Genomic DNA, 20,180 nt, shown 5'->3' on the forward strand with positions numbered 1-20,180 from the left:
AGACTCTTACCACAAATAACAGAAAATTAAAGATTTCAGAGAAGAAATCGACTTAAATGACGAAGGAAGCCGAAGGATAAGCAGGTTCTTTCCATCATAGAGAATATGCTTTTTCTTGTTCCCCGGGCACTGTTGTTGCATCAGCCAAATTCATGAGCATTTTCATGAAAACTCTTTGTGTCTTCATTCTCTCAAAATCATTCTTAGAAGTGCAGTCCTATATTGTTGAAATTGATTTTATTATTTCACTTAATGTAGAAGGTTTTCTATTCAAACAGATTAATCCCTCTCTTTCCCCCTCTTTATTTTAAATTTATTGCAGCATTAGTTCTTGATCTGTCATGTTCTTTTTTTATGTCTTATTCCTAGAGACACAAGATGTTACCATATCTTGTATGTAGTAACAAGAAAGGTTGCTGTTAAAAGATTAATTCATCACAGTATGAATCTGAAATTCTCAAAGCATTTGTAAAATTTTCAGTAGCTGTGTTTAGAGTCCTGGCAGATTTCTTGAAAACATTTTAGATCCTCGAGTCATTAACAGCTCATAAAGCAATTAGATCTGTTTGACCATCACCATGCCTTGCATCCCACACTGTAATTGTTTATTATCGGAGGCCACGTATTGTGCAAACAAAACCAAAACCAAAGGAAAAAGTGGCAGTTGCCACAACCTAATTTAGAAGTTGAATCTCCAGGGAGCTCCGGGAAGCATGATGGAGTGGCATTCCACTACAACTTCACAATGAGTCACGTCTCCATATGGTACATAGATAATTCTCAAGTGCAGTGGGTAAAATAAATGGCCACACTAACATTGTATGTCTCTTCAGATGAGGAAAAGAGGCCTTGTAGACAATGATGCTTCAGAATTAATGAGTTAAGGTTTCCATCACAGCATATACGAGTCCCTAGTGCAGGATAGAGTGTCCATCAGCAGAGTACTAATATAACTCACATATAGAGGGAGAACAATGACCTCACGGGCTTGCTGATGACAGATGATGGTCCACCCTTACCTTGCCCTCACACGGTGGTAGGATTGTCATAAGTTGAATCTGTGTCACTTTCCCCTTTCCACAGGTCAGCGTGTTTCCACACGTGGTCTGTAGGAGAATAACTTGGGAGCAGAACCAGAAAGCTGGTTCCTAGGTCCTCTTTCAGAGCTGCCGGACCTTTGGGAGTGGGACTTGAAATGCTGCAATCTTATCAAACCTCTGGCATGAATCTAATTCACACTGAACTTGATGTCCATTAAAACAGATACTAGTGGATGAGATAGGGGACTGATAGGAGAATGGCAGGACCAGAGGCAGGTACCATGATTGTCCTTTGGGAATCAGTATGTTTTCACAAACCTTTTCCACACATGTTTGATGCTTGAGCCAAATGTTAGCATGAGTCAGAAGGCTGGAATAGGGAAGATGGTGCTGGGTGATTCATGAATATTTCCTGTCTTTTTGCTGTCAGAAACCTAGGGCAGTGTCAGCTAAGGGGGCGTGGGGTGATGAGAGTGAACTCTTTAGTTAACAGTGAATGACGTCCATTTATTGACTTAATTTCTCGCATTTGCTGGTATGATTTACTTGTATTTATTTTATCCAAGCCAAGAGTAAAGTATTTTAAGTATATCAATGTGAAGGGGGGGAGTGCAGGGACATGGCAGAATGATTTTCTAAACAATGGCAGGAAAATACTGAACTAGGAGAAATTTATTCATAAAAAATCATTCATATATTTTGCTTCATGCTGTATATACTATTGTGGTTCTAAGGAGTAATATTAACAAAAAGTAGTTCAGGCCCTGGCTGGTGTGGCTCAGTCAGTCAGAGGTGGCAGTTCCATTACCTGGTCAGGGCACATACCCAGGTTGCAGTAGTTCAATAAAAATCACAATAACATCAAAAACAATCTAAAAAACACACATTAATTCTTCTATATGGGAAATCTTTCTTTGAAAACAGGAAAACCGTCATTTCTAGTTTTTCCCCAGTTATATCCACTTGTGTATGAGCTAGAAAGCATTTATGGAAGAACCTTGTGAATGAAACATTCTTCAAGGTGGCAAATGTCCCTGCATTTATTTCCAAGTATCGATCGCAGGTAAATCCCCATGAGCCTGATCTTCCGGTTTCCTATTTGGAGGGAAGGGGTGTACATGCCTCCTTTCCAAATGACAGAAGGTGATTGGGGTGAGTCCCTTTCTAGGTTTTCACTGAAGTGTAGCTTGCTCATCCACCCAGACATAAGAACTTCACAAACTCCCCAGGAGGGTAAATAAGTGCCTGCTCACCTGGGCAGCAGGGAGGAGAAAAGGAGATTCTATTTCATGTGAACACAAGGTACCAAGCCTGGTTTCCTTCCCACACATGGTGCCACACAGGCCCGACGCCAGGAGGGCATCAGAACGTGTGTCGGAGGCTGCCCCGGGTTTACGATGCAGACGCTGGAGTGCTGCTGTGAACCAGCCAGGGCGCTCATTTATGGGCGCTCTCCACCTTGGGGCTCACCCCATAACTCCTGCTGCAAAGGTGCTCGCTCTCATTCTGTCCTGGGCTTTGTGGCCAAAAGGCAGAGGCTGTTTTCTTTTTAAGAGCGCCCTGAGCTGATGCTGCCTCCAGGGTGGGAGGACGGAGCAGGTGGATAAGCTGGCTTTGTTATCACTGGTACCCTACTGCTTCCCAGTTCTCCGGGGAGTCGGTGTTTGCTTTAGAAATATGGCCACATCCATCCCCTCTGTGTCTTTAGGCGCCCTTTTAACGCACTGGTGTAAAGTAAAGGCCTTTGTGAAGGGATGTTTTATGGGGAAGTGCTTTCCGGGGCCTCTCGAGGTGGGCACAGGTCCTGAATCGCTCTGCCTTTATGGGGTTTAACGACGGCGGGGAGCGCTGGTGCGGAGGTGCCCTTTCTGTGTGTGTCCCAGGGCACATCCCAATTAGGAGGCCATGCACGGGTAGGCGTTGTGTTCACCTCCCCTCCCGGAGCCCCTTCCTCTGGTGAGGGTTTTGCAAACCGTATAGCTGCTTGAGGTCTTTTCATTCCCCAAAGAAGAGAGATCCGCCCGAATGGAAATTTGGGAAATGACACAGACTCCCGTGAAATCAGGCAGCTTCATGCAAAGTTTGTGTTCCCAGGAACCCGCAGAATCCAGGGCAATGCTTTGCTCTGGGTGAGGACTTCCTTTCTGACCCCGCAGAGAACCTGTGTGCAGGACTGTAAAGGGTTTGGGAGAATATTCATCCTCATGGACTGTGTCAAACCCAGACCACAGGCCACCTGGGCAGTGCTCCAGGCGCAGGAGGCCACACCTGTTTGTGGAAAATGGAGCCGATTTCTGGAATTGCCCTTCACCTTGACCATGTGGTTCGAGGTGGGGGTGCTGGGGCATGCAGTGAGCCGCGTATGTGGGTTCACAATGAAGGCCGGCCGAGAGGCGGCTCCCTGCAATCCCACAAACCACACTTGCTTTGTGCCCCATGGAGAGGGGTTGGAATGGGGTGAAGAGCAGTGGAACACATGATCTGGCTGGAACCTCTGGCCTCATGCCTGTTGCCACTGAGTGACTGGCCAGCTCTGGCTCGCTGACTGGACAGAGGACCCACCCTTTCTTGCTTCAGGAACTACTAGACCCTCAGAAGAGGAGGATGAAGAGAACACTATGCTCTTTGAATCAAGAGAATCAAACAACAAACCATAATTAAAAAAAAAAAATGAGCCGAAACCGTTTTGGCTCAGTGGATAGAGTGACGGCTTGTGGACTGAAGGGTCCTGGGTTTGATTCCTTTCAAGGGCATGTATCTTGGCTGCGGGCACATCCCCAGGAGGGGGTGTGCAAAAGGCAGCTGATTGATGTTTCTCTCTCATCAATGTTTCTGACTATCCCTCTCTCTTCCTCTCTGTAAAAAATCAATGAAACCTGTTTAAAAAATATTGAGATGTCCCTTTTCAGAGAGACTTTCTGAAACACGAGTGAGGGTTCTTTAGTAAAACAGCTCCCTGGCCCTTTGATCGTGTTACCCAGGACTCCTGGATGAGGGTGTGAAGAAATAACATTTGGGGTAAGCCTGAGGTGTCATTCCACAATCATCTGACACAGTGTGATCTGAGTGCTTGCTGGACTCTGGCATTATTTGGGGGAATACGTCCACTGCTCAGGAGTTATGACGTTGAGCTGCCCCAGTGAAAAGTAGTCTCATCTCAGACCATCAGCAGCAGTGCACAGGCTGTCTATTCATAATCGAGGCGTGGAGCCTGTATTAAGTGCAAAATATTATGCTGTCTTTATTAAATGACTAGAGGTCCGGTGCACAAAATTCGTGCTTAGGGGAGGAGAGGGGTCCTCAGCTAGCCTGCACCCTCTCTAATCCTCCATTCTGGGACCCCTCAGGGGATGTCTGACTGCCAGTTTAGGCTCCTAATTGCTTACCTGCCTGCCTGCCTGATCACCCATAACTGCCCCCCCTGCTGGCCTGGTTGCCCCTAACTGCCCCCATGCCAGCCTGGTTGGCCCTTACTGCCTCCCATGCTGTCCTAGTTGCCCCCAAACCCCCCCCCCCCAGGCCTGGTTACCCATCACTGTCACCCTCTACAGGCCTGGTTACCCCTCACTTCCCCCCCCTACTGGCCTGATTGCCCCAAGAAGCCTGCTGCTCGATCATTTGGTCACCCCTCACTAACCCTCCTGCTGGCCTAGTCGCCCCATGCTGCCTGTTCGGTCGTCCACTCAGTTTTGATAGTCACTTAGGCTTCTATATGTATATATAGACAATACTAAATATAATTTATACTGATACAGACTAAGTCATGTATAGCATTTAAATTCCTGCACAGTTGTTCTCAAACTCCAGCACGTGTCAGAATCACCCGCAGGGCTTGTTAAAGCACAGAGTGATGGGTCCTGCCCTTGCTGTTTCCGAAGTCAGATCTGCCGAGTCAGATAATGCAGCTTTAATTTCTACCACGTTCTCAGGTGGTGCGCATGCTGCTGGTTTAGGGAGAGCACTCGGGGAACTACCCCGATACTGTTTGCTGATAAACTTGTAATCATCCGTAAGGTCAGGCCTTATTTTGAGAGCAATTCTTTTATAACATGGTTTTTTAGAAAGGTTCAATAAAAAATTAATTGCATAGGTAAAGAATCATTTTAATAAGTCAGGGTCTGAAAGGGCATTAATAAAAAGATTAAAGTAAGAAAGAGAAAGTGATCTATTTGATGAAATGAGGGTTAGATTAAAATTTTCTTAGTTAAGAAGGAAAACATGTTTATATATAAATGATCAAAACCTTATGCAAGTATATTTTTTATTTTTTTCTCTAATTATATATAATTTATCTTGGCAGTAAATGGATACTTTTCCCTCATCTTCTGCATGTAGCTATAGGCTTATGTTTTCATATGAGACAAATAAGTTGCAAAAGAGACAAACAAATGCATATTTAATATTTTAAGGACCATGTTTGGATCATCTCTCTGCCTTATGAGATTGTTTAAGACATATTTTTGTTGACTTTTATTTATTTATTTATTTAACATATGTTATTTTTTTTTTTTTTTACAGAGAGGAAGAGAGTAAGAAACATTAATGAGAGAGAAACATCAATCGGTTGCCTCTTGCACACTCCCTACTGGGGATGTGCCTGCAACCAAGATATATGCCCTTGATCGGAATTGAACCTGGGACCTTTCAGTCTGCAGGCCAAGGCTCTATCCACTGAGCCAAACCGTTTTCGGCTCTTGTTGACCTTTAAAAAATCAACATGTTTTTTTGATTTTCTCTAAAAACAGAAAGGAATATATATATATATATATATATATATATATATATATATATATATATATATATACATACACACACACACACACACACACACACACATATATTCAGTCTAGAGTCAAAAGACTTCATGCTCTTTTATATTTCTATTTAAATAAAATAATTTTTAGAAATCACATTTTCCTTATGCTTATTTTACTTCATTATATAACTGTGTCGGATAATATCAACTCTTTTGCAAAATTCAGTTTTGTTAGACAAGAGCACTAGCTGCATTTTGAAAGTGATTTGAAATTTGTAAAGAAAATGTTTTTCTTGTACAAATTTATCACAGTTATGAGTTCTGATTAATTCATGTAATATTTCTCAGCCACACAGGTGTAAGTGATTCCATGAATATCCTCTCCTTTTCTTTCTTTAAATGTCTTTATTGATTTTGCTGTTACATATGTGTCCTTATTCTCCCATTACCCCCCTATCCTCTCCTTTCTTATAGTGCCTGTAAAACTTTCAGATGCTGTATCCTGGGTAACACCTGATACTTTTGTTGTGACAGCAAGTGTGCACCTGGGGAAGAATTCCTGCTTGCCTGATCCCACATTCCCAAAGAAACTTCTGCCAGGCTGAGGGTAAACCTTCGGATTTGAATAACCAGAAAATGTCCATCGAAAGACATTGTCTCAGACAATACAAATAGTAATCATTTAAAGCTATGTGCCTAGACTTTAAAAAAAAAAATTGGCCCAGTTTTCTCTCTCCTTGATTTGGTCTTCAACTTTATTAAATTTGAAAAGTTTTATTTGAATAAGTAAGTAAATGCCATGGCTAAATGCACAGGACTGTACTTGCTGCCTCCAGTTATAAATGAAAGGAAGCTAGAATTATAACAGAGGATAGAATAAGAATGTATGAATAACTAGAATTTAGGATATTGAAGAAGCCTTTCCTGCCCCCTTGCATATTAAAATGGAGTACCTTTTTTTTTTTTTTTTTTTAAAGTCATGTCTTATAGGCAAAAAGTTTGTCTCCTTAGTTAGATTATCCACTTCTTCAGGATTGGGCCATCCATCCTGTACCCTCACTGCTTATTGCTGTTACTTCAGCAACTAATATTGTGCCTGCCGGTTCTTCAACCTCAATAAATATTTGTTAAATGAATAAGAGTGAGTGAATGAATTAATGAATGAATGAAGAATGAATACATGGAAATCTCATAAAGAGAACAAAATAGCGTACAAGCCTTTCATCTTTTGTACTTATTACCAGTAAGGGGCTTTTTTAAAATTATCGAAATACATCATCATCATGTAAAAATACACAGTTTTAGTAATGAATATACTTTCATATTTCTTTATGATAGGGTTACTATCGTCAATAAAGCAAGAAGAGCTTTATAGGGCTCTGGACCAAGAGCTGATTACAAAATATTTGAATTTCAGTGCCATCTCCGTCATGAACTTGGGTCCATGCACAAGACATTTACTAATGAACTGAATTTTTTCAATGCCCGCATTACTTTCTGAGAGTAAATGAATCGATTAGAGATTCTCATTCAAATGTGTCTATATTTCTTCAACTGACCTTATTTTTTTCTATGATATCATTGTCTAATCTGTGTAAGATTAATGGCTGCTTGCTAGGTTTGTGTTCTAAGCAAATTTGTTAATTTGTTAATTTACTATTAGCATTATTTATTTGGTTTGAAGGTTTCCTAAGCAAAACATTTTAGAGAATTGAATTGAAGAATGAAATTGTTTTCATATTTATATATAAGAAATGTTTCATACTTCCATTTAGAAAAATAGGCAGAGAACTTGTAAGCAAAGAATATTTCTCCATTTTTATAAAATCAGAGAGATCATTTCTCTCCTAAAGAAACAATTTGAATACAGTTGGCCCTCTTCCCTTCCTTTGCCAGTGGTGTATGGCCGTATTCAAATCTCCATTAAAAACACTCTAATAGCTTTTTTTTTTTTTTTTTTGCATTAACATTTCAAACTCAATTTAAGTATTCCAAGATCTCATTTTAATAAACTTAACAAAATTCAGGTAATTTCCTTCAACTTTCTAGATTGAAGGACAGCAGTTGGCACAGACATAAAAAAAAGGTGTACCACTATGAGCATAGCCCCAAATCAATTATATATAAGAAATAACGTAACACATGGAAAGAAATTAATCAAAAAGAAGAATTTCTACTAGATGATTCTCTAGTCTGCTACCTGCAGGCAACAAACGCAAATGGAAAAAAAAAAAATCAGCATTCTTCTGGCAGATAAGAGAAAAATTAATAAAAATGTTTCCTTCCTATTAGATCCTCTGATGCAACCATTGTTAAAAGTGAGTGGCTGCAGGAGGAACTTGGCTCGCTTAAAATGCTATTTTTTTTTTGACTACAGAAATAAGGTTTTATTCTTGCTGTTAAGCTCAATTACATGAGTTAGTATGGATTTGCACTGTCCAAAGAGCATCTGTCTTCCTTGCCCCTGCTCATTAAACTGCTCTGTGGGGTATGCATGAGACAAATGGAATAGGAACCCAGTGAGAAGCATTTTGAGGTGTGCCCACCGGGTGCTGGAGATTCTTGAGGAAGTGGAGTGCAGCAGCTGAAAACTCCAGGAGAGGAGCTACCGACAGGCACAGAATATGCCCCAGATGAAATTAGTAAAAAGATATTAATACTGTAAAGATAAAAATACTCTGAGATGGGAAAGGGCACTTCTTTGTGGATTTCTGCTTTATAGAGTTATTTTTATTTTCTATTTGTAATTGGGCAATAGACCAGACCTGTACAAAACATATGAAACAAACAAACAAACAAACAAAATCTTACCTATTAGGAGGGCTTTGTGTATTTTGTGTTTTATGAAAATCATCTAAAATTAACAAAAAAAAATATGAGAATACAGAATATTTGGTTACTTGGCATCCAGTTTAAGTACCAGATCACTGCCTCGTGTCCATCATGTATAGAAAATATAAAGTTTAGAAGCAAAGTCCTATTTGAATTCCTTTTACCTGTTAACTACAATATAGCATGTTTGTGCAGACCTTTTATATATTTGGGTATTCTAGATAAAATGTGAACCAGCATTTTTTTATTAAGTCTCTGGTTAATATTATCATATTGATCTTTTGAAAGGTAGCACCACATGATAAATGTGGCTCAGTTATTATGTAATAATTAAGGCATGGATGGTATTTACTTAAATGGTCAGATTTTGAGGTTTCTATTATTTTTACATATATTGCAAGGTTTTACATGCCTTCTCCTTTGAGCATATCATTTGCAAACAAGTTTAAAGAGTGCAAAACAGAAGCTGGAGATGTGGGGACCATATCACCATTTTCATTTCCATTCATTTATTATGATTTTTTGAGACATTTGTTCCATTGCAATGTCTTCTTTGTCCTGTGCATGAGTAAAATGACATAAAGTTTGTGGTGGAAGTTTTAATATTAATAAATACTATCTAATATAAAAGTTATCTGAAATGGCATAGATTAAGAAGCACCAGAATAAAAAAGGTTTGGAAATATTTGCGTGTTTTCGGGTGAAATTCACCCGGCAGAATTTCTGAGCACGCTGTGATGGATTATTGTAATTATTGGGAATGATAATATTTTAATGTGACTTTTTCCCACCTGTCAGTTGCAATCAAGGCTGCCCAGCATTCTGAAACAGTCTCATTTTGCTAGGTGGCTAGTCTTGTGCAGCCTCCAAAATGCTTAGAATATTAATGCAGGGAGAGGAGAGTGAATGCTCTCCACAGTTCCATTGTGAACTGTTTGTTTTATTTTAACCCAAAGGCATGCGAAACCCAACTAAAATAATGTTTAATAAATTAATGCCAGTGAGTGGCAAAGAAAAAAGGAACCCTTTCGGGCGAGAGTGCAACAAAACCATAGAATTTGGAAGTTCTTTCCCCTCTTCTTCCTTGACCATGGATATTAATTTCTGTAGGATTGAATTTCTTTCTTGACTGCCTCATTCAGAAGTGCTTTGAACTCATAGGAACAAAGATAATAAGACATTTAGATCAGGCTGCAAAGGGAGGAAGGTATTTATTGAGGTGAGGTTTAAAGACACATATATTGGATTGAATAACTTAACTGTGTTGATCTTTATCACTTCCTGCATTTTCTCATTGTACCGCTTATTTCAATCCCTTTTCCTCTGAATTCTTCTACATCTTTTTCTATTTCTCCCTAAAATGTTCCTTGTCATCTTCTAGCTCTTACTCCAGTGTGTGGCTCTGTCTTTTCCTGAACTTGTGCCATTGATTTCCCCCCCCCCCCCCTATGACTTCATTTATCTGGCAAGGAATTACTCCTCAAATTGCTTCTTAAGCATACAAACCCAATTATTACTTTTATTTCATTCAACAATCATGCTACCAGTGTATGTAGTAGGACTACTTCATCTTAAACGTCCCATTTACCCATTGCCTACTCTAGATATTTGAAACTACCCCCACATGAAAAATTCTGCCACCCTTAGGTCCAGCTTTTACAAGGTAGCCATTAGTACCTGCAAAACGAAAGGCTTCGCCAAGCATTGGACTGGCATCGGTATGGCCAGGGGTTGCCAATCTGTACTGCCCTTCTTGCTTCCACTTCATCTCCAGGGCAAAGGTCGCTGAGGTCCACTCAAATGGTGCCCAGTACTCTCCCTTTCTGAAGATAGAAGTGTCCATCCGCACCCACCAGAAGCTCCCAGTAACCTCCCTTTTCATCCAGTACAAAGTAAGGGGCCTACTCATTCTGACAATGTGGACCCGCCCTATAGCACTGCTGTGTTCACTGCTTTAGGACGTACAGCTAGTGTTTAGCATTTTCAAATGAAGTCAGTGTTTACATTGACACGCACTTAAGGTGATTAATTCTGGGGAGTGTGTTGTTTGGATATCTAGGAATCAGACGCAATCGAAGAGCTGGAATTCAGATTTCCTTATGCCTGCCTGCCAAGGGGCCTCAATCAGAAGTAATTTTCTCCATGAGGGCACATGCAACTCAGTTGTGAGCCTTTTCTGAGCAGATATTATTATTTGTGTCAAATTATGTGTGGTGGCTTTCTGAAGTGGACTTCTGTGCCCACTAATCCATACACAGGAGGTGCCCTCATTCCCCCCTTCATTGGTGCTGTTAATTGTGTGCTGGGCTGCAAGTGTCTCTCACCTTTTCAAAACACTGGTTTATGGCCATGAATTAAATGTAAGCGTTTCCTGTTAAAGAAACATGCAATGTAGACAGCAGAGGGAGAGCTGATCTTAAACTACAAATACTCTGTGCATTTTAAGAGAAACCCTTTCCTCCCCGCTCCCCCAGATCCTGATATGATAGCGTGACTAAAGGGTTAGTAATTTCACATTTTAAAGTAGACTAAATTATATAAATCTGACCCGTGCTTCGGGAGAAATACCAGCTGGCCATTAAGGCACTCTTCTGTGGCTTGTTCTAAATAACAACATTGAGATCTTGTGTATTTTGAACAATGAACTCAAAAATTTTTTCACCTTTTATTTATTTATTTATTTGTTTGTTTATTATTATTATGTTTTAATAAGTGCTTGCTTTCATTTATATGCCTGGAATTGGAATTGATAGCCAACACATAAAACAGTCCCTGGAAAATGGAATATTATACTATCAATTAAGATCTTAATAATAAAAGCGTAATATGCTAATTATAATAGATCGTACATCCTTATGAACAAAGCTGGGCCTGAGAGGGGAGTCCAGGTCCCGGGTGCCTGCCAGTGGCCAGAGGGAAGCCAGTGCCGGCAGCCGGCGTTGGGGGGGGGGGGGGGGGGGGGGAGAAAGGCCTGCTCTCGCATGAATTTCATGCATCAGGCCTCTAGTTTTATTATAACCTTTGATAAATGAGCAGTTTTGTAGATTTGCTTCCTTTTAAATTTTCACACGAGTTTTTCCTTTTAATCTTTAATAAAACTTAAATTTGATTTGATAGTATAGGAGGCAATTTTTAAAGTTATTGAGTATTTTAAATAATTGTTCAATTACATATTATCTTTAATAAAACCCATCTAAGAATGATAGCACATATGTTTGGAATTTCATTTCTTAAAAAGGAAGCATTTTATTGCTATTGATTTTATTCTTATAATATGCATCCCTTCTGTTTATAATATATAGACTTTAATATTTGAAGAGCAGCCAGAAATAATAAAAAGAATTTGCTAAAATATATATGAACTATTAAAATATTTATTTTATAATTAGACATCTTTTTTTGTTAGCCTTAAAGGCAGATTATATATTTTAAAAAAGTATGCATTGTCATTTCTATTATATCTGATATTAAGGCCATTACTGTACAGATTGATTTAGTATGGATATAAAATATATAAATAATTAAGTACTAGTAGTCAATTATTTTAGTGTTGGTAAAGTGTACTAAATGATGGCTGTCATTTGTTGTCTGATATTTTGTAGTTTATAGTCTCAGTAACATAAGAAGAGTAACAAGAGGTTTCTCAATTTTTAAAGATTAGATCTTTAAGCATTTATGAGTTAACCTATATTTTATAATGTTTATAACTACTAAAGACTGGCTTGCATAGTAGTATGATATGTTAATAAAAGGTGTTTTTAAAATCTTGAATTTGTATTAAATTTAATTGAGCTTACATTGGTTAATAACCTTATACAGGTTTCAAGCATATATTTCTCACAGCAACCTTTTTATTTATTAGTTTGTAACCTTATTCTAGTTAACTAACCTTGTGATCTTGACTTCCCAGATCCCCAAAATAAAAATAGTAGTAATTCCCTTAACTCCCTCACTGGGTTACTTTAGAGTTTACAAAAGAAAGTGCTTTGGAAGCCCTACATGTCTTCTTTTGTCCACAATTGTTACAGTTAAATGCTTTGAAAAAAATATGGAAAATATTTTATTACTCATTATACTCAAAATTAATAATTAGAACCATCAAAGAAATGCTTAATGATTGTAGTAGTTTATGTTGTTACTATTTTACTGTTCTATGGGCTGTTCTTCGCATATATTCCTTGCATAACTTGCTACTTGACATTTGTTTTAAGAGGTGAAAGATTATAGTTTCAAACTTGAAATAATGATAAGAAATAACTAATATGAGATTCGTGACTCTTGAATGTGATTTGTATAAAAATCCATTTTTTTCCCCCACCTAACACCTTGAGCATAAGAATACACATTGGAATTAGGGCATTCTTTCTCCCTTAACATCAGTTATTTTAAAGGGGAAAAAACCCACATAAATGAATTTTAAAAAGGACAAAGAAATTTCTTAAGAAATTCTTTGCGTGGATGTTTCTTAAGAAAATCCATGCAAACAATCCCCTTCTTAAAACTATGCCCTATGAATTCAGCCCTTTAGAAACTGGCTTTGGGGAAAATACCAGGTATACCATTGTTCTGTAGGTAGCTATTTCTGTTTACCAACAATGCCTTTAAAATGTGTTAATACATTCATTATTTGTAATTGACTTATGAGTTGTTCTTTGCTCCTAGCACATTACTAGGAAGTAAGAGAAGGAGGTTGCATAAGCCTTTTAAGTACTTCGCCTGTCTGGTGAGACTGCCGACATGAGTGACAATTAGTACAAATGCCCATCATTGTGTTTTTGGGATAAAATGCCATGTTGCTTCTTCAGGAGCAACAGCACGCTTCAGCTGAGTGAAAACGATTCGAAGGCCAGTTCTTTAGGGCAGTCAGAAACCACAGTCAGCGTGTGGCATTCCCAGGCAGTCCACTTCAGACCATCCCAACAACTGCAGCCCTCCCTTCCCTTTCAGTGAAATAGGTCCATTAATGGACTGCACCTCACTCTCATTCACTCAAAGCAAGTTGTATTTTTATTACTGAAGAAAGTATCACATAAATACAAATTACATTTTTCATTAGAAAACTACTTTTCATTTCAGAAAAAAATTCAATTAATTATGAATAGGGCTATGCTTTCATCAGGGAGAGAAATATGTAATTTTTCTTTGAGCCTCAAACACATAGAATGAAATCTTTTCTTGGGATCCACTCTTAAGATGGATTTTTAAAAGCAGGGACTTTATTAAAATCTCAGTTCAATTAAAATGCATCCAATTACTTTAAATCTTTATTAAAATCTCAGGTAAAATTGTACAACCCTGTAAAAGAGACTTGTACTCTTTACCAGGTTAGTTAATTCTAACAAATGAGCATAAGGCGCACAATTTTGCTCTTCGGGGGAGAATGAAAAAATACTAGTAAGTTTTGGGCTTGGAATTGGGGGTTGGAAAAAGGTGGAGGTGACAGTTTCCTTCCACTTCTCTTTATGGGTCGGTATTATCGATGAATATGGATGTGGCATTATCTTCTGTGTGTACCCTTGGTGGGACTATTTGGTCTCTTCATAGAGTTTTTCTCATCACCTTAATAAAATGACCCAACTTAAGGATTTTTATTTCACTCTTGTCTTTGGATATTTTTTGGTACAGTGTCCCTGATTCTTTTTCAAGGGCCGCTAGAAGACGCCATCGAAGAGGAAGAAGAAGAGTGTCCATCCGAGGCAACAGATACCATCTCCAAGGGAGACTTTCCATTGGAGGAAAGCTTTTCCACAGAATTTGGGCCTGAAAATCTGAGCTGTGAAGAAGTGGAATTCTTTTGTAACAAAGGTAATCATGAATGGTTGGTGGCAATCTGCGAGTCCCTTTACTCAGATGATTTTGTAAAGTTTTAAAAAAATGTACCAATAGAGTGGAGTAAAGGTGCTCAAATTGCTGATATTTATGATTCAACAGTCTGAAAATACCTGCAGAATTTTTTAAGCACAAAATATTATTCTTAAGGATAAAAGAAGTATTTCCACTTTAATAAATCCTAGTGTATATTTAAACAAAGAGTTTTATGTTCACTTGCCAATTAACTATGGACATTTTCATGTTGGGTGGCCAATCAACTGTAATAGCTTTAAGGTTTATCAGTTCTTTTATTTTGTCAACAAATATTTATTGAATGTCAGTTGTTTTCAAGGCACTGAATGAGGCATTGAGTATACGCCATGAATGGGGCAGAGTCCTTGCCCAAGTTTCTGGCTCACTCAGTTTTAAAACTGAACGCTGTATGTGTTTGAGGTTGACTTTCAACATGGAGGAATGGAGCCTTTTGTGGATATTGTCACATAAGAAAATACCCACTCTCCATTCCAGAAACCTTTTTGACGCATGGACATTAAGACAGAAGAACTTGAGACTGTATGTCTCAGCCTGTTTTTAATCTTGACATGGACCCTGGTGGATCCTGCCAGTAACTGTGTGCTCACTGAGAATGTATGAGCATTTCCTTACTTTTTTTTGCAAAAGTGAGTTTAAGATTTCTCATAATTCTTTTTTATTTTTTATTTTACTGTCCTATCTCTGCAAATGAGGGGAGTCTTCCAGTGCCTCCTGCACCAACATACAGTTTCAAAGTGTTTGGATCACTTCCTTTGTTTAGGACAGCTGTTTTGTTGACTTTACCATGACACTTTCCCTGAGACTATGACTGAGAGTGTGTTTCTATCTCTGTATGCCTGTACGTATTGGTGGTTGCTCCATTTTTGTTCAGTCATGTGTATTTTTTAGGCAGAGAAATTATGAACAATGATTTTTTTTTATGTGTTTGTGTGAATTTGTTGATTAGACCTTAATAGTCCAGAACCAAGGATGCTGACACAGCTCCCCCCAAAACGGCTAACAATAAACATTTCTCTGTGGCCATATGTATATGTCAATATGTTATTACAATTCCAGTATAGCTTCTCATGTTGCTGGTGTCAGCAGAACCTGGGACCTAAAACAGTGGAAGCAGATCATCACCAGCACCTAGACCCACAGCAGTTCCTTGACCATTCTCCTGAAGGCCTCAGGATGGCTTTGTAACATGGCCCTCATCTCCACATCAGAGATGTTCACCAGACAGAAGATACCTTCTTTGTTAGTTGACTTAGATGTCAGGACCAATAAATTTTTTCCTTAGTTTCCCTGGATCCGTGGTCGGCAAACTATGGCTCACGAGCCACATATGGCTCTTTGGCCCCTTGAGTGTGGCTCTTCCACAAAATACCACGGCCTGGGCGAGTCTATTTTGAAGAAGTGGCATTAGAAGAAGTTTAAGTTTAAAAAATTTGGCTCTCAAAAGAAATTTCATTCGTTGTATTGCTGTTATTTGGCTCTGTTGACTAAAGAGTTTGCCAACCACTGCCCTAGATTTTAGAATCATTTCTTGACAATTCATAACCATGGTAATACATAAAAAGAGCTGGCTGGAGTTGAAGAGTTTTTAGACCTATTTGAAGACATTCCAGTTTCCTTCTTTATCAGCAAATATATCCTTTAGTTCACTTAAGAGTACCTACCTTATAATGGGGCGTTACAATAAAGAAAGGAACCAATAGTTAGAAGGTCCTATTTATTCTTCTTGCTCTTGTCCTTAAAAGAGTTAATGTGTGGATTCTGACATTTTTTTTTCAGTTTAATTAATCTAGGGATTTTAATGACAGGTATTAAAAAATATATATTTTTTTGCTTGTTTGGGATGATCATTGGTTAAGGCCTGCATAGAATTTCAAGTTTTAAGTTAGTAGTTTATTGGAAGAAAACAGAATTATGGCAGCTGCTTACATGACTAGGTAACTATGGTATCCAGACAAAAACCTCCATATATGATACAATAAAGAGAGATGTAACTCATGAAGAATAATGACAGGCTTTAAGAAACTATGAAAAATGAATTACAATTATTAAGAACATTGTTTAATGGATATTATTATTAACTATTTGATGAACTGTTGGAAAATTAAAAAAGCACATAAAATATTACCTAAATAATGCTTAATATATCACACATGATATATTAAGTAATATATAATTTATATACTTCATATTATAAAAATAATTCTCTGATCTTTAGTTTGAAACTAGAAAGTGATGATAGGTGGGAATAAGAATTCTTATTTCCATATATTTTTCAGGATAAGTTTTAGTATTACTATTTCACACTATTGCCATCTTAATTAATAGGAAAATAATTTCATTATTTTATTCTCAAAGAGTGAGACAGGGAATTCCCACTGCAGTCAGCAGGAACTAGTATGAAGAGAGACAAGTCTTTGATATATATTTCATCCCCTTGAAGTCATACTGGGAACTCCATCCATTTTTCACTTAAGTTGATTAGCCTCAGTAGGAAGAGAAAATTTTCTCTCTGGAAAATTGGAAGCTAATCTTTCTGTAGAAATTCACATATTAGTCTCAGTGACACATAATTATGTTTTCTTGCCAGTTTCACAAAGGAATATAGATTAGACTTTAGAAAAGTGTATTTAAATGGTTAATGATGCCAGTGTCATGATTAAGAAAGTGTGTGAGAATTGGTCATAAGACAAATTTTCTTAACTTTGGATCGTTGATGAAACATACTTTATGCAAATATTCTGAATTATTTACGACAACTTAAAACTTGTTGATATGCATAGGAAAATGAATTGGTTTATTTGGAATGTTTCTTCACCTAAAGATCCAGCCATGATCAAAATTCAGCAATGAGATAGTTGCTCAAATGGGCATAAGGAATAACCTTTTTGAACATCAAATGCTTTTTTCCCTTATTAAACAAAAGATAGCCGTTTAACAACCCTATTACAAAAACATGGCTTAAATATCTGAAGTTTTCCAAATAAGGTGTTTGATATAATAAGGAGTATGATGATGCACATATAGTTACAATATACCTTTATTCATATTTTACTAACCGTGTTCTGTATGAAGCAATCCTTTTGTAATTTCCTATTTAAAAAGAAAATAAACTCTACTCTTTGTTGGGACCCAGCTTATATAGGTTAAAGTTCTTACTTCCTTTTGAAAGGGAGCTTGTACATTACACCGGATATCTTCAGTGCTTAGAATGACTCTTGACTTAGTGTTGGATTATTTTCCTCAGTTCTATGTGGGTATTATCTATTTTGATGTAAAAGTGAAGGCTTTTAGACAAGTCTCAACTCCATTTATTAATATCAGTAAAGTTGCTAATCATCATAAAACATTTGATTACATATGATTATATCACTCCTATAATGTGATATTCCACATTGATGTCCAAGAAATGTTGGTCAGAATTCTGTTAGGTTAATCATAGGAACCTAAAGCACAAATATTCACACATTTGGACAAGATCACCTTGAACAGACCCTCGTTATAGTCACGGGTCTAAAATTGGAGACTGACAGTTCAAATGCTGATGGAATTTCCTGTGTCACTTCTTACATTTGGTCAGCGACATTTTTAAATGTCTCTAGTTTTCATCTCTGAAATGAATGAAATGGGCTCTGTTGAAAAACACTCTTCAAGTTTGCTTTGGTACCCTCTGATTTTAAGAATTCTAGCAGAACATAAAGCCATGCTTTTAATTTGTGGCATCCTCTTTTGTTCAGTGCGTTTAGATGGCTTGGCATCTTGCCTCACAGTATCTTTGAGAGGAAGGAAACAAGCAAGAATTATTTCCTTGAATTTACGGATGACGAAGACATCAAGGCTGGGTCCATAAGTGCTACACATTTCCTGTGGCACTGGCCTATTTGCTTCAGTGATTTTTTTTTTTTTCTTCTGCCTTTCTTCTGGTTTATATACTAACCAGAGAAGTACATCCTGGCATGCTTCGAACTAAGCAAAGTAATACCAGTGGACACACTGTGGCCTGGAAAACAACCTGGGAAGCTTTGAGTTTTGTCACTGCTGCCAGGTGGGACCTCGTCTCTGATTTGTTAGCAATTGTGGATTAACTCAGAGATGTAAGCTTCTTGGTGAGGTTGACATTGTAGATGTCATTAATGAAAGTGGTCTGCTATTGTGGACTGTTTTTAAGAGGGTTTCCTCTTAGAAATATCCCCACAGTTGTTCAGGACTAAAGTGAATAAACATATCTTGGGACACATTTGGGAAGAATGTCACAGGATGTATGAACAGGAAGAAGAGTGTCAGGACAATGTCACTGTTAGCTAACCACAGCAAACCACGGCTCACAAGCCACATGTATCTCTTTGGCCCCTTGAATATGGCTCTTCCACAAAATACCATAGCCTGGACAAGTCTATTTTGAAAAAGTAGCATTAGAAGAAGTTTAATTTTAAAAAATTGTTACTCTCAAAAGAAATTTCAGTCGTTATACTGTTGATATTTGGCTCTGTTGACTAATGAGTTTGCCAACCACTGAGCTAATAGAATGTAATGCTATTAAAACAACAACAACAACAACAACACACACACACACACACACACACACCTAAAACTAAAGAAATTGCATGTCATTGAGTTTTGAATGATACATAATGATTATCTAGAAAAGTTAATGAGAGCCCTTACAAACTGTCCTCTCGGACGAAGGCTGAAAGGGAAATGTATGCCATCAAAGTTGATTTTGGAAGACAGGTAACCCCACATCTAGTCCACATACCTAGACATGATGATGATGGAGGAAATCACTGGATATCAGGCTTTACCTAGGGAGAGAAACAGGGTGAGGCAAAAGTAGGCCTACAGTTGTTCCTATAGAAAGATTAAGGTGGAAAAGGGGAGCATAATGGAAATCCATAACATAAGAAAACATAGTGTAACAATGGATTTTTCTCATGACATTCAAAAATATTTGACGTAGGTGGTAGGCAGAAAGTAAAGTTTACATTTCTATCTTAAATAAGCTTTAAAATAGAAAACGCAGTGCATATGAAAGAAAATAGAATACTTAGACTTGGATTAGCTCTGTCCCCAGAAATAGTTAATACCGAACCCGAAGCAAACATAAATGGATACTGAATTAGGTTGGCAGAAGCTTCCAGTTCTGTCCAAGATCAAATTCAATACAACTCAACCCATGTATTCAGCATCTGCCTGGTGCCAGACCCCTTTCTCAGTGCTGGGGACACAGCGGATAGATGGAAGTCAATCCCATGCTCTGGCGCAGAGACAATAAACAAGTAAACAAGCATGGCGTGATAGGATGGGTGACCACTGTGAAGGAAAAGGAAAGACAGCCAGTGTTGCAGCGTGGCATTGCATGTCTGTGTGTGCGTACCTGCAGGCTGTGTTACAAATAATGATGGGGAAGGTGACCTGGGAACAGAGACCTGAGGAAAGGGGAGTGAGGCCTGGTACTAAGCCAGGTTGCTTGCTTCTTTGAGGCTTGTGTAGCAGGGAGTCAGGAGAGGACAGCAGAAAGCTGGGGAGCAGGAGTGGTGGTGTCCTCACACCTGTGGAACCTGTTGCTCTAGGAATCGGTTGAATCCCACCCCTGTGGAAGGCTTGGGAGAGCCATCCCAGAGAGTGGGTGTATAACAGAAGAGGTGCAGGGTGTGACACACTGGGGGAGTACCTAGAGAACAAAGGGCTGC

General features: G+C 38.3%; 1 protein-coding gene across 2 annotated transcripts in view; it reads left to right on the top strand.

Annotated features, from left to right (window-relative positions):
• Positions 1–20,180, top strand: part of ZFPM2 (zinc finger protein, FOG family member 2) — a 417,383-nt gene that overhangs the window by 78,804 nt on the left and 318,399 nt on the right. Inside the window, exon 2 of one of the 2 annotated variants that reach the window (XM_036436775.2) lies at positions 14,275–14,433. The exons of the other annotated variant lie outside the window; for it this stretch is intronic. Within the exon in view, the coding sequence (XP_036292668.1) occupies positions 14,275–14,433 (159 nt within the window). The remainder of the gene's footprint in view (positions 1–14,274; positions 14,434–20,180) is intronic. 2 annotated transcript variants of the gene reach the window in all.

Source organism: Pipistrellus kuhlii, unplaced genomic scaffold (assembly GCF_014108245.1).
Source record: "Pipistrellus kuhlii isolate mPipKuh1 unplaced genomic scaffold, mPipKuh1.p scaffold_m20_p_14, whole genome shotgun sequence".
NCBI lineage: Eukaryota > Metazoa > Chordata > Mammalia > Chiroptera > Vespertilionidae > Pipistrellus > Pipistrellus kuhlii.